Source organism: Mustela nivalis (assembly GCF_964662115.1).
Source record: "Mustela nivalis genome assembly, chromosome: 6".
Classification (NCBI taxonomy): domain Eukaryota; kingdom Metazoa; phylum Chordata; class Mammalia; order Carnivora; family Mustelidae; genus Mustela; species Mustela nivalis.
This window is the reverse complement of record NC_139025.1, coordinates 101,855,879-101,868,814: the sequence shown is the minus strand read 5'-3', so window position 1 is coordinate 101,868,814 and position 12,936 is coordinate 101,855,879. Positions and strand designations below refer to the sequence as shown.

Here is a 12,936-nt window from a genome sequence, read left to right as displayed (position 1 = left end):
TCTCTCTTGCAGAAAGCATCAGGAAGAAAGCAAATGCTGACCTGGGGACCCCCAGCAGGTGCACAGCCATGTAACCAGAGGAGCCAGACTTTCAGGGGCATGGGGCCTCAGAATGGGAGCCACTGAACAGAAGAGGACCACCACGAGGGCTTTAAAAAAAAAAAAAAAAATCACAGTTAACAGACCTCCAGCTGCTTGTACTGAACCGCACAGCCGAGCAGGAGCAGCGGGCACGGCTTGTAATCTTCCACGAGGGCTGGACCGGGGCCAGCTTGGGTTCTGCAGGTAATCTCTTCCCACAGGTATGGTTCTTTACAGCTCTTGGAGCCTCACAGCAGTCTCCTGAGATGCAAGGGGCATCTTTTCAGAGAGGACACTAAGGCCCCAGATGGATAAAGCAGCTAGTCCAGCTGTTGAGGTCGGGGGCCAAACCCCACATTCCTGTCTCTCCAACCATCACAAAATGGACTGCCCTTCGCTCATTCACTGGCTTTTCATGAACACCACGCTTACTCCACAGCTCTGTTTCTATCGTCCCCAATCGTGTTCCAGGAGGCACACGCTCTTTTTTTCTGTTTTAGAGGGTTTTTTTAATTTAAAATTTTTATTTTGAAATCCTTTCAGACCTAACAAAAAACACTGCAGAACCAGTACAAAGAATTTCTGAAAACACTTCACAATGCAGCTTCCCCAAATGTTAACATCTTAATCACAGCATAATTTTCAAAACCAGAAAGTGAACACTGATACCACACTCTTAACTCCTCCTCAGACCTGATTCCCATTTTGTCAGTTGACCCGTTCATGTCTTTTTCTGGACCAGGATCCAGTCCAGGAACACGCCTTACATTAAATTGTTGTTGTAAGGACCTATATAACCAGAGTGACTCCATCTTGGTTAAAAGCCATTTTGTTGTTTGTACAGTAAAACTTAAACTGACCCTGCTCCCTCTCCCCAGAGAAACTTACTTAGAAGCAAGTCTGGGAAACCAGTAAAATATGGTCAGCTAGTTCCTAATAACAGAGCCCAGAATATAAGGCCAGGTTGGCCGGTTCCTGATAACAGAACCCAGAATACAAGGACGAGTTGTAAGGTGGAGACATCCAATCAGTAAGAAACACACATACTTTTTCCCTAACCACTAAAGAATGTAAACCCCGCCACTTGGGCGCCAACCTTGAGCACCAATTCTGACCAGAGTAATAGATTAGTTCAAACAGCTACTATAGGGTAAATTGCAATTCAATTGGCCACCTGCATGTGACCTAACATGAGTACAATCTCATTGGCCCCCTATGTGTGGCCAGACTTTTGCTCTATAAAAGGTAGTCTGGGGGGGTGCCTGGGTGGCTCAGTGGGCTAAACCTCTGCCTTCAGCTCAGGTCATGATCCCAGGGTCCTGGGATTGAGCCCCACATGGGGCTTTCTGCTTAGCAGGGAGCCTGCTTCTCCCTCTCTATCTGCCTGCTTCTCTGCCTACTTCTGCCTACTTGTGATTTCTCTCTCTGTCAAATAAAATAAAATAAATATATACATATATTAAAAAAAAAAAAAAAAAGTAGTCTGTAAGATGGGGAGGGGTCGCCCTCTTTGGAGGCAGCCCTGACTGGTCAGTCAGTCAATTCGTGAGCCTGTAAGCTGGGGGTGGTCACTCTCTTCAGAGACGGCCCTGACATCTGATTTCTAATGCTTAGCACAGAATAGAGCTGTGCATAACTTTCACCTTGTCTCAGTCTCGTTCCGCTGACCAATCAGTCTAATTTCTAATACTTATCATAAAACAAAGCTTTAAATAACTTTCACTTTGTCTCAGTCTTGTTTTGTTTAATAACGGACCTAACAGTTGTCTTAGTTTTACTAGCCCTATCTAGGGGGTCACCTCTCCGGAGAAGCAGGGTCTAGCAGAACTTTCTGGGGTAACGGGAGTGTTCCAGATCTGGGCTATTCAATGTTTACTCCTAACCAGCCACATGTGGCTGCTGGGTACTTGAAGTGTGGCTAGTGGGCCTGAGAAACCGAATGTGTAGTTTAATTTTAATGACCAGAAATTTAAATAGGCCTCTGTGGCAAGGGACAAGTATACTGGGCAGCCCAGCTGGTCTGGAGCTTTGCTCTCGGGTGCCAGGCCAGCACAGGCTGCCCTGTGGCTCGGCCACACTGGTGAGAGCGGGGCACCCCAAAGATTCGACTCAGGAAGCCTCGCCAGGGTTTCACAGGTGTGGGGAATTATCTGCGCAGGGCAATAGCTTGGAAGTTTTGCCTCCAAGCACTTTCTAACTGGCGCTCTCTCACATGTGGCACAGCTCGCTGAGGCCAGTTTAGGAGCCCACGTCTAAGAAAAACTCCCCACAGATCTACCCGCTGGGCCTGAGTCCTGGGGAGGAGACAGGATAAAAGCTGTTAGACCTGAAAGGGGCTTCAGCTGTCACACAGGGCCAGTGAGAACTCCCAGTAGTACAATGCTCTGAAAGGCAGCTGCCATTCTATCTGCCCAAATGACAAATGCATTTGCCCTCTGACCCAGCAATCCCACCAGGAGGAATTTATCCTACAGATAAACCTGCAAACACTATACCAACACAAATGCGAAAAAATGTAGCAGAAACTGTGCTGTGCAGAGGGATGCATGGGAACTCTGTGCTTTCTGCTCAGTTTTTTTAACTGTTCCTATTAATAATTTTTAAAAACCACCTAGAACTTATGAAAAGCAAGAAAAGGCAGCTTTGAAACCAACCTGTTTCACATGCAGTAACCTGTAGGCCTGAGGCTTCAGCGTTCACAGCCAGATTCAGACCACCCCCCTCCACCACCCCGTGCAGCATGCAGACCTCCGTGCCCTTCCTCTGCATATGTTGTGGTTTTGTTCTTTTGTTTTTCATTTTCTTAAGTAGGCTCTACGCCTACAGTGGGGCTTGAACTCATGACCCTGAGATCAAGACCTTGGTTGAGATCAAAAGTCGGAGGTGCAACTGACTGAGCCATCCAGGCGCCCCCGGCATATACTTTGTCGAGGGGGAAGAACCTTCTCTTCCATTTATTCCATTTAGGAAATGTATTTGTACCATATGGGACTTAGACCATTTATGTGGATGAATTCTGCAAAATGAATTTTGTATTTTTTCAAGACAAAAAAGCAAGTTCTTAAATAAAATTGAAATGTTGAAACTCATCTTTCACATTCAAGATCTGTTTCTTTTGTTTGGGAGACATATGGCAAAATTTCAAGTCAGACAAGCTGTTGTGGATTGGTTCTCTATAACCACACCACTCAACTCACCATGGCCGGTCAATATTTATTGAGTGTCTTCTGTGCCAGATGGTTTGCTGGGAGTCAGGATGCAGAGCGGAGTAGCCACAGTTCCTGCCCTCTGGAAGCTTGTGATGTGCAGTGGGAGTGTGGGGGGCAGGGGGAGCTGGAATACCAATAAGGTACCATCATGTGGTTGGTGTGATGATGGGTGTGTTCAGAGAAACGGATTTGTTCTTCCTCGGGAAAGGTAAAGAGGAAGGGGAGCAAGGTCCAAGAAGCTCACAAAGACAGAAGTGGGGAAAGCACATTCCAAGCAAGAAGCACAGTCTGTGCAATGGTATGGTGGTGAGGGGATGTATCTATTTGGGGAGTGGTGTGGTTGGGACACCGGAAGCATGGAAGGAGGAGGACAGATGAGCTGGAGGGGCAGGAGGGCCCCCGCTCTTTCAGGCTTTGAAGAGACTATTTCAATGGGGACTCCTAGCTCCAGAGACCCCTACACAGTCCACTGGTGCTTGGTCAGGCCTGTGTCATAGCTCAGCTTCTTCTGTGCCCAATCTGCTTCCTGCCACAACTTTCTTTTGATCCTAAATAACCACCTTCCTCCCAAAACTTCATCTCGGTATCTGCTTCAGCCTGAGATATAGGGATATGGGTGGGGTCCAAGATGGCTGAGTTTCTAGCTGGGGAACCTGAGGAAAAGCGATACTGGGAATGGAGTTGATGGTTTAGGAGAGAAGGGGCAGGTCTGGGCAGTGGGGACATGGGTGTGCCTGTAGAAGTCCGGCCTGATAGGCCTGTTAGGCATTCAAGGGCAGCTCAGAATCAGTCGGGGCTGGAAATGGCAGTCATCAGGGCATTGAGCCATGGAGTCGTTAAAGCTGTCTGGGGGAGGTGGCTCACACAGGGAGAATTCAAACAGAAAGCAGAGGGCAGTCCCACAGTTCACTGCTGTGCCAGATGAGGAAGGGGCTGCTGACCACGTGCAGCCTGGCCCTGCCCACAGCTCCCTATTGACTGAGAAGTAACCTCAGATGCTAACAGTTAAAAACATTATGCTCTACCTTCATGGCTTCCAGATGTTTCCATAACTCCTGACTGTTCTCAAGTCACAGGGCAGTCAGAGCAGACACTATGTGGAAAGATCACTGCTTTTAGGGATAGTCAGACCCAAGTTGGTATCCAAGCTCTGCCCTTCCCATCTTGGCCGCTCCCAGTCTCCATGGTCTCATCTGTAATATCAGTTTAATCAGGGTTGTGGTAGAGATGAAATCAGAAATAGTATGGCTAACTCAATGTTCTGAAAACTTAAAGGGAAAGAAGCACTGATGCTGATTTTTTGGTCTAAATTATACCCCAGAGAAACCAAATAGTTGATGAGGGTAAGATTTAAAAAAACAAATTTGAGAACTCTAGTTAATAAATGGGAAGGTAAAAATAAGAGTTATTGTCACTGCTCTGTGCCCTCTGATAGCACAGCGCGTCTCAGCAAGGATCAGGACTGGCAGCCGAACCAGCCGTGGGATTCCCCAGTGACTGGAGCTGGCTGACCCCACCCAGTCATCTTCACCATAACTCAGGACAAACAGGTTATGTGCCTCCCAAGGTGACACTGTGGGAAGTTCACAGCTCTGCCTACGAAGTGTTCCTGCCCAGAAGACTGAATCTGAACCTGAATGATCCTTTAAATGTAACTGCCAGTTTAGGGCAAATACCAGGGACATAGAAACAAGTTAAAGGACACTGTGAGGCTGCAATCAACAAAGTCCAGGCCGTGGGGAATTCTATAGAGCAAATGAGCCTGTTTCTTCTACAGAGTAACGGAAAAAAAAAAAAAATTGGAATTTACATTCTATAAGAGATTCAAGAGACATTCCCACTGAGGAGGAGACAAGAACCTATGAAAAGTACCTGGCACATACTAACAGCTCAGTAAATAAGGGCTACCGTTACTTGACAAGGAGCACACGCACCTTAGTGAGATTAGGTAACTTACCTAATGTCACAAAGGACTGGCCAACGACACAATGGCCTGCTTCTCAGAAAGTCCTAGGTCTATGTAGCCCAGTTGGGCAGCTACAGTAATCACCAAAGCCACTCCCTGAAATTGAATTTTTATTCCAAATGACTGTAATGGCTAGAAAGACAACAGATAAAACTGAAAATGATCTGCTTAACCGGAAATTAGAAGTAGTTGATTTTGCAGGAGAGCAAACGGTAGGGTGACAGAGAGCCTTGGCACTTGTGATAATGGTTATGACCAAGAAAGCATAAAAATAACCAATGTCCTTCCAATACACAATCTGGATGTGCAGCATTTACAGCAAATAACATAAAAAGAAAGAGAGGAGGAAAGAAAGTAAAAGGAAAAAGAAAAAAATAACCTCACAAAACCCCAAACCTCAGAAATTAACATTCCCTTAAGAACATGGTGGTGAGAAGACTTTTGGTAGCAAAATTTTCACAATTCTTAAAATGGGAGTCTTCAAAAGTACTTCCTCAAATTCAAAAGCTAAAAAAAACAAAACAGTTACACTGGCTCAGAAGAGCTGCCGCCTGTCACAAAGATGACAAACAGTCCTACTTCCAAACACAGTGATCACCGGCGAACCTGACCACAGAACGGGGTGGCTGCCCAGCAGGCACTCACACCGCTGATTGTACAAGAACTCTCTGGACCGCTCGTCATCAACAGGCGATGCCGCAGCTACTGCTCCTCCTGATTGAGGCTAAGGCTGCCTTTCTGCACCTCCAGTTCCTCGGCGCTGACCATTGACGGGTCAATGGCTGCGTATTTGGTTCCGTGGAATTGCAGCAAATGGATCTATGGAAACACAGGATTGTTATTTTCAATGCCATGACAGTACAGAAATGTTTTGTACTTCTAAAATTACAGAGGAACAGGGGTGCCTGGGTGGCTCGGTGGGTTAGATCTCTGCCTTTGGCTTGGGTCGTGATCTCAGGGTCCTGGGATTAAGACCCACATCCGGCTCTCTGCTCAGTGGGGAGCCTGCTTCCCCCTTTCTCTCTGCCTGCCTCTCTACTTGTGATCTCTGTCAAATAAATAAAAAAAAAATCTTTAAAAAATAAAATAAAATAAAATTACAGAGGAACACATGCCGATTACAGAAAAGTTAGAAAGCACAGGAAAGTCAAAGAGGTATTTTGAAAAAACCCCAATGTGGGATCTTTGCTCCCTATTTCCTGTGTTACAAGTCTCTATAAAGTTCCTATAAACTCTTCATCAGCATTTTCAATGGTGGCGCGCTGCTCTGTGAGTAGGTGTTCACCCTTCTACTTTGCTGCTGTGACTCAGGTCCTTCCCATCCTCTGCTGTTCTGAGTAAGACCGTGATGACTGTCTCGAGTTTTTGTGAATTTCGGGTCCTCTCCTTAGGATCCACTGCCACAAGCAGATGACAGGACTAAAAGATGCGACTGGGTTTTGAAGATCTTGATACTTCTTGCCAAACTACCAAAGCAATAATTTCTCACTATTTTAATTAAGCCCATTTGGGTAGAGGGTGAAGGGGCAGTTTGTGTGTGTGTGTGTGTGTGTGTGTGTATGCGCTTTTTTTTTTTTTAAGTTTTATTTATTTAAGTAATCTCTACACTCCACGTGGAGCTCGAACTCACAACCCCGAGATCAGGCGTCGCATGCTCTTCTGACTGAACCAGCCAAGCGCCCTTCCCTGTGTGTATTTTTTTTTAATGCATCAGAAATGGATCAGAAAGCTGCTTCATGAAGGTGTTCTGCTCTGACTGAATTTACTGTATTCAGGAGGCAAGGTCACATCATAGGATGTGGCTACTTCAGTATGTGTGGATGTGAACCTGCTCTTCTTAGAAAAGAGACGGTAGGCAGAGAGTCACTCAACTGTCTCTAATATACCCAGCTGAATTCTGCTATAAATTATTAATGTAAACCACCTTTTTCAAGTGAATGCCTCATTCCTACAGAGAACTCTGTAGTTCTCTTACTCTACCATCAAAAAGAAAGAAAGAAAAGAAAAGAAAAAATAGCTTTATGTTTCAAACCATACACTTTGCATTCAAAGTGCTCTGGCTTCCAAGCTGGGACTTACCTGTACATAAAGATTCACCTCTGCACTTCTGCACAGGTATGGGAAATTGCCTCCTGTTTTAAGGTGAGCCCTCCGGGCATTAGGATACAGTTTGTACATTTCTTCTTTAGCCTCAGTTGAAAGTGCACTCTGGTCAAATACCTTCAAAAAAAAAAACCCAAAAAACAAAAAACCACAAAGCTGAAGCTTACCAGTATTTTAGTATGTTCTTTGCACATTGTGGAACGTGCCTCCCAAAGCATTTCTTGCTTGTGAAGAGACACTGCTGAACCCCAGGCCATCTCCTACTCATCCCTGGTGACTTCTAACTCCAACATAAGCTACAGATTCTGTTGTCAAACATCTCTTGCATTCACTGGGGGAAAATCATGTCATGAATTTTTTCTCCTCAAACACAGCTGACTAAACTAAAAGAATATTAATAGTGAAAGCCAATTAATTTCAAAAAGATCACTAAAATCCCAAAAGAACTTTTACTTTATTACCTAAAAACAGTTACATAAGTAGTATATGCTCAGTAGAAAAAAAAAGCCAAAAAATTTTTTTAAGAGTATAAGAAAAAGTCCAGATCTTTTCCTGGGGGAGCCACTGTTAGCAGTTTGTGGAGTATATGATTCTAGACATCTTTTAATGCCCACATAAACTTATGTGTACATACAAGCAAATAAGCTTTAAGTAATTTTTTAAATGAAGCACACATAAAAAGCATCTCCAATGTGCTGAAGCTTATACACCGTTTTCAGTGACAATGTACCCAAGTGGTGAGCTCAGTTTGGAAAAATGGGCAAGCAGTGCAAATGTACTGAGGACCAAATATTTTACCAAGAGTACTGAAAACCTCGTTCTCCCATGGCAAATGTCAGAATGTAGAGATTCCGTTGAGAATGAGAAATTATTATTTACATACTTGTAATGGCTAATTTCCTGACAAAAATAAATTCTTAAAAACATGTTGATTTTAGCAATAAATCCGTTTATGAGGCAAAGTTACATGGTATGCAAGTTACATGATTTAAAAAAAATAAGCCAAAACACAATGGAATACCACTTTGCATCTATTAGCATGGCCATTATAAAAAAAAAAACAAAAACAGGAAATAACAAGTGTTGGGGAGGATATGGAACCACTGGAACTCTTGTGCGTTGCTGGTGGGAATGTAAAATGGTACAGCCACTGTGGAAGATGGTATCATGGTTCCTCAAAAAGTTAAACACAGAATCACCATATGGCTCAGCAATTTTACTTCTAGGTACAGACCCAAAAGAAGTGAAAGTAGGCATTCAAACAGACACATTCATACACCAATACTCTGAGCAGCATGATTCTTAATAGTCAAATGGTAGAATAACCCAAATGCCCATCAACAGATGACTTCATAAATAAAATGTGGTATATACTAAAATAAAATTATTATTCAGCCTTTAACATGCTATAACAGGAATAAACTTTGAAGACATTCTGCTAAGTGAAATAAGCAAGACACAGAAGTACAAGTATTATAAGATTCCACTGACATGAGGTACACAGACTAGTCAAATACATAGAGATAGTATATAATATTATATATAACATGTAATATTGGTTACCAGGGTCTGGGAGGAGGAGGGACTGGTGAGCTAGTGCTTAATGGGTGCAGAGTTTCAGTCTGGGATGATGAAAAGTTCTGGAAATGGATGGTGGTGTACACATAAACATGGTTAAAATGGTAAATTTCATTATGTATATTCAACCACAACTCAAAAAATATAAGAAGCAAGCTTTTGTGCCTATTAGACTTTATGGAATTCTTGATTCTCTGCCCTGTGAGGCAAGTTTTCTTCGCTGCACATATCTGGAGATGACAACAGCAAAAAATACATCAAAATGGGTAAGGACTACCATGCCTGTTCATGTTTATTCTGATTTCAAGGGTGTTACTCCTACCAGGGAAAATATGGGATAAGCAATAAATTGACTGTTTTAGAATTGAAAAAGCTGGGGGGTGGGCTGTCCAAAAAAAAAAAAAAATCCAAGGCAGCATTTGAAGAGGCATACTGAAAAATTATAAAATAAGTATGAGGAAGCTCTTTATATATACATTTAAAAAGGTAAAGCATCTATTTTACTTAAAAGGAAGCTTACATCCATAATGGTCACAGGGATGTCCCGAATCTTATGAGGTTCCACGTAAGAATTTTGACAATTCAGGGTAAGTCTTGAAGCCAGTTCACTCTGCCCCAAACTTTCCAGCTGCAGGAAGAAACACAGGCAAAGTATTTGGATTAATTTTGTGCCTCACGTTTACATTAAATCCACAGCTGATATCTGTGCTTAGAAAGGTGGCATCATGTGTGGAGGCCAGGTCATCTGTGAGGAAATACTATGTACCCGGGAGACCAGCACTGGGCTTCCCAGCTGGTGGCGCTGTTCTGGGCATTCAGTAACCTTCAACCTGTGCCTCTTCAATCAGGTGCCTGTGGGCAGCGAGCCATTTTCCAAAGCCCCACACTGACAGATCAACATTTTTAAGAGATTTTGGAGCTGGAAGAGAACTCACGAAAATCATCTAGCCCCGTAGCCCCTTAACTGCAAGTGTGTAGACTCGCTACTTCAGACTCCCTCAGGGAGGAGAATGGGGGGCGGGGAGTAGAGTAAAAATATAAATTCTCAGACCCAATGCCCAGGGATTCCAGTTCAATGGGCTGGCGAGGCTTTGGAATCTGTATTTCTTTCTTTCTTTTTTTTTTTAAAGTAGGCTCCATGCTAACCCCAAGATCAAGAGCCGCACGTTCTACCAGCTGAGCCAGCCAGGTGCCTCCAGAATCTGTATTTTTTTTTTTTTTTAAAGATTTTTATTTATTTATTTGTCAGAGTGAGCACAGGCAGACAGAGTGGCAGGCAGAGGGAGAGGGAGAAGCAGGCTCCCGCTGAGCAAGGAGCCCGATGTGGGACGCGATCCCAGGACGATGGGATCATGACCTGAGCTGAAGGCAGCGGCTTAATCAACTGAGCCACTCAGGCGCCCCCGGAATCTGTATTTTTAAAAGCTCCCCTCAAGTGATTCTGATGAATTACTTACCAGCAGTTAATATCCGTTGATGTACTAAAGTAAATATGGAAGACTGCTTAACAAACATCTCTAATACATACTCAATGAGACAGACAGATCATCAGGAACCAAGAAGACATGAAAATTCCTAGTACAAGGTGGCCCCCTTCAAATGCCATGATCCTTACCCTGTCCACCATAAAATCAATAGCATCAGCCATCATAGGGTCCACTGGGCCAGATGAAAAGTTTCCGAGAACGATTTTTTTGAGCATAAATGATGGCATTAGCCAAAAGCTGTAAAACAAAGATCTGGTAATTTAAATCTGCAAGACTACATAAAAATAACAAATATTCCATTCACTACTACAGCTTTGTATTAGCTAGGTACTTAGGATCTAAGGATAAAAAGAGCTGGTCTCTTCTTCCAAACAGCTGCTTTTGAAGCATCTTGTTTTTACATATATTTTCCCAAACTCCCAAAGAGTTATGGTTTAATATGATCAAAGTTTTATTTGAGGATTTAGAATAATTATAAGCAGTATTTCAAACATCTTTACCAAGGTAGACATTTTGATAATTCTGAGATTTTGTTTTAACTAATTGGTTTTATTTCTAATGGCTAAACTATTTCCTTTAGAAAACTGAAAACTTGGGGCACCTATGTGGCTCAGTCAGTTAAGTGGCAGGCTCTTGATTTTGGCTCAGGTCACTATCTCAGGGTCATGGGAGTTAAGCCCTGCCTTGGGCTCTGTGCTCAGCAGGGAGCCTGCTGGAGATTCTTCCTCTCCCTCTACCCTCCTCACCCTCTGAAATAAGTAAGTAAATCTTAAGGGAAAAAAAAAAAAGAAAACTGAAACCTTAAGATTTCAACCTTCAGGTTTCTATCACCTTTTGAATGACTGGTATTTCAAAATAGCAAAATGAAAGAGTTATTGTACCTCCCGAAGTTTGCTACAAGCAGATTCAACTGGACTAATTCAAAGCAATTCAATCTACGAATTTCTGTATGTGATTTTTAGTTGGTATTTGTTACATTAATTACAAATACTGACAGCCATTGTCTAGGGCAAATACTACTTTCTTTAAACCTATGCTAGAAATGACTTCTAAAAGGAGCAGACTACGTTCTGACGCGTGTTCTCTACACGGAATGGCTTGTTGGAAATTAGCTGAGCTTCCCTCAACAAGCACAGCTGGCCATATTTCATTACCTTTCTCCGTCCCGCCTCCTACGGCTTCCACATCTTCTCAAGGTGATGCTGCCTAGGTACCCCCTGTGAGGGGCAGATCCTGTTGGCTTTGCCTGCCCCTGTAGCCTCAATGTGTGGCATGTAGCAAGCACTCAGATACCTGAGAAAATATAGCTCACATGCAGAAGCACAAATTAGGGGCAGCCACTTTGGAAAACAGTGTGGAGATTCCTTAAGAAATTAAAAATAGAGCTGCCCTATGACCTGCAACTGCACTACCGGGTATTTGCCCCAAAGACACAGATGTAGTGAAAAGAAGGGCCATATGTACCCCAATGCTCATAGCAGCAATGTCCACAGTCACCAAACTGTGGAAAGATGCCCTTCAACAGATGACTGGACAAAGAAGATATGGTTCATATATACAACAGAATATTATGCCTCTATTGGAAAGGATGAACACCCAACTTATGGAGGAAAAGGAAAGGAAAAATGAACTGGGGGAAAATGGAGGGCGAGACAAACCAAGACAGACTGTGGACTCTGAGAAACAAACCGAGGGTTTTGAAAGGGAGGGGGTGGGGGGATGGGTGAGCCTGGTGGTAAGTATTAAGGAGGGATTCCAAGAGCTTTGGGTGTGGTGCCTAAACAATGAAAAAAACAAAAATAAAAAGAAAACAAAGTAGGGGCAGTCTAGGCTTCTGGCAATTAAAACAACATTAAAATCATCAAAAATAATCAATGAGCTTTAGTGCCTTGTCTGGACATGAACTCTTTGTAGCTAATGTATTATTGCACAATTGCTCAGCAAACTGCTGAGATAACATCAGGAATAGTTTTTAAAAAGACCAGAGTACCATTTTTATTTTAAGTAAGCTATACGCCCAATGTGGGACTCAAACCCAGGACCCAGAAATCCAGAATTGCATGTTTTACCAACTGAGCCAGCCAGCTGCCCCTTCAATTTTAAAGAGATGTGAAAATCATGAAAACAATGTTTACCTATAGCATTCGGGGAAAATCAACCTGGTCATACAGGTATGTATATTCACTGGGCCTTTCTTTTCTTTTCTTCTTCTTCTTTTTTTTTTTTTAAAGGGTAGAGCCTAGCCTTACTAGCAATGAAAGAACCCACATTAAGTCAGCTTTAAGGTGACTATTACATACAGATCAAACTACTTGAAATGTTATCTTCAATGAAGGGATGGTTCAAAAGAAACAAGCCCCCCACTGGTTGCCCCACAAATCATCCCACCATTCCCATTGTTCTGGAAGCTGACGACCCTTAACGTGTCATGATGTGCAAAATGTCTGCTGACAGACTAAATGTTCTATTCCCTCTATTTTTGGAAACATATCTCAAGGAAATAACCCAGAAA

The 12,936-nt window shown here is 43.1% G+C and overlaps 2 protein-coding genes across 5 annotated transcripts in view; one reads left to right on the top strand and one right to left on the bottom strand.

Annotated features, from left to right (window-relative positions):
* ANKDD1A (ankyrin repeat and death domain containing 1A) overlaps positions 1-5,643 on the top strand; it is a 47,218-nt gene extending 41,575 nt beyond the window's left edge. For all 4 annotated transcript variants that reach the window (XM_082737178.1, XM_082737176.1, XM_082737174.1 and 1 more), the window contains one exon: positions 13-5,643. In XM_082737178.1, coding sequence (XP_082593304.1) covers positions 13-74 — 62 coding nt within the window. In that variant the 3' untranslated portion in view covers positions 75-5,643. The remainder of the gene's footprint in view (positions 1-12) is intronic.
* The window catches only part of SPG21 (SPG21 abhydrolase domain containing, maspardin), a 17,050-nt gene continuing 9,467 nt past the window's right edge, over positions 5,354-12,936 (bottom strand). Inside the window, 4 exon segments of the mRNA XM_082737307.1 lie at positions 5,354-6,075; positions 7,336-7,476; positions 9,458-9,565; positions 10,553-10,675. Of these exon segments, the coding sequence (XP_082593433.1) occupies positions 5,959-6,075; positions 7,336-7,476; positions 9,458-9,565; positions 10,553-10,675 (489 nt within the window). The 3' untranslated portion in view covers positions 5,354-5,958.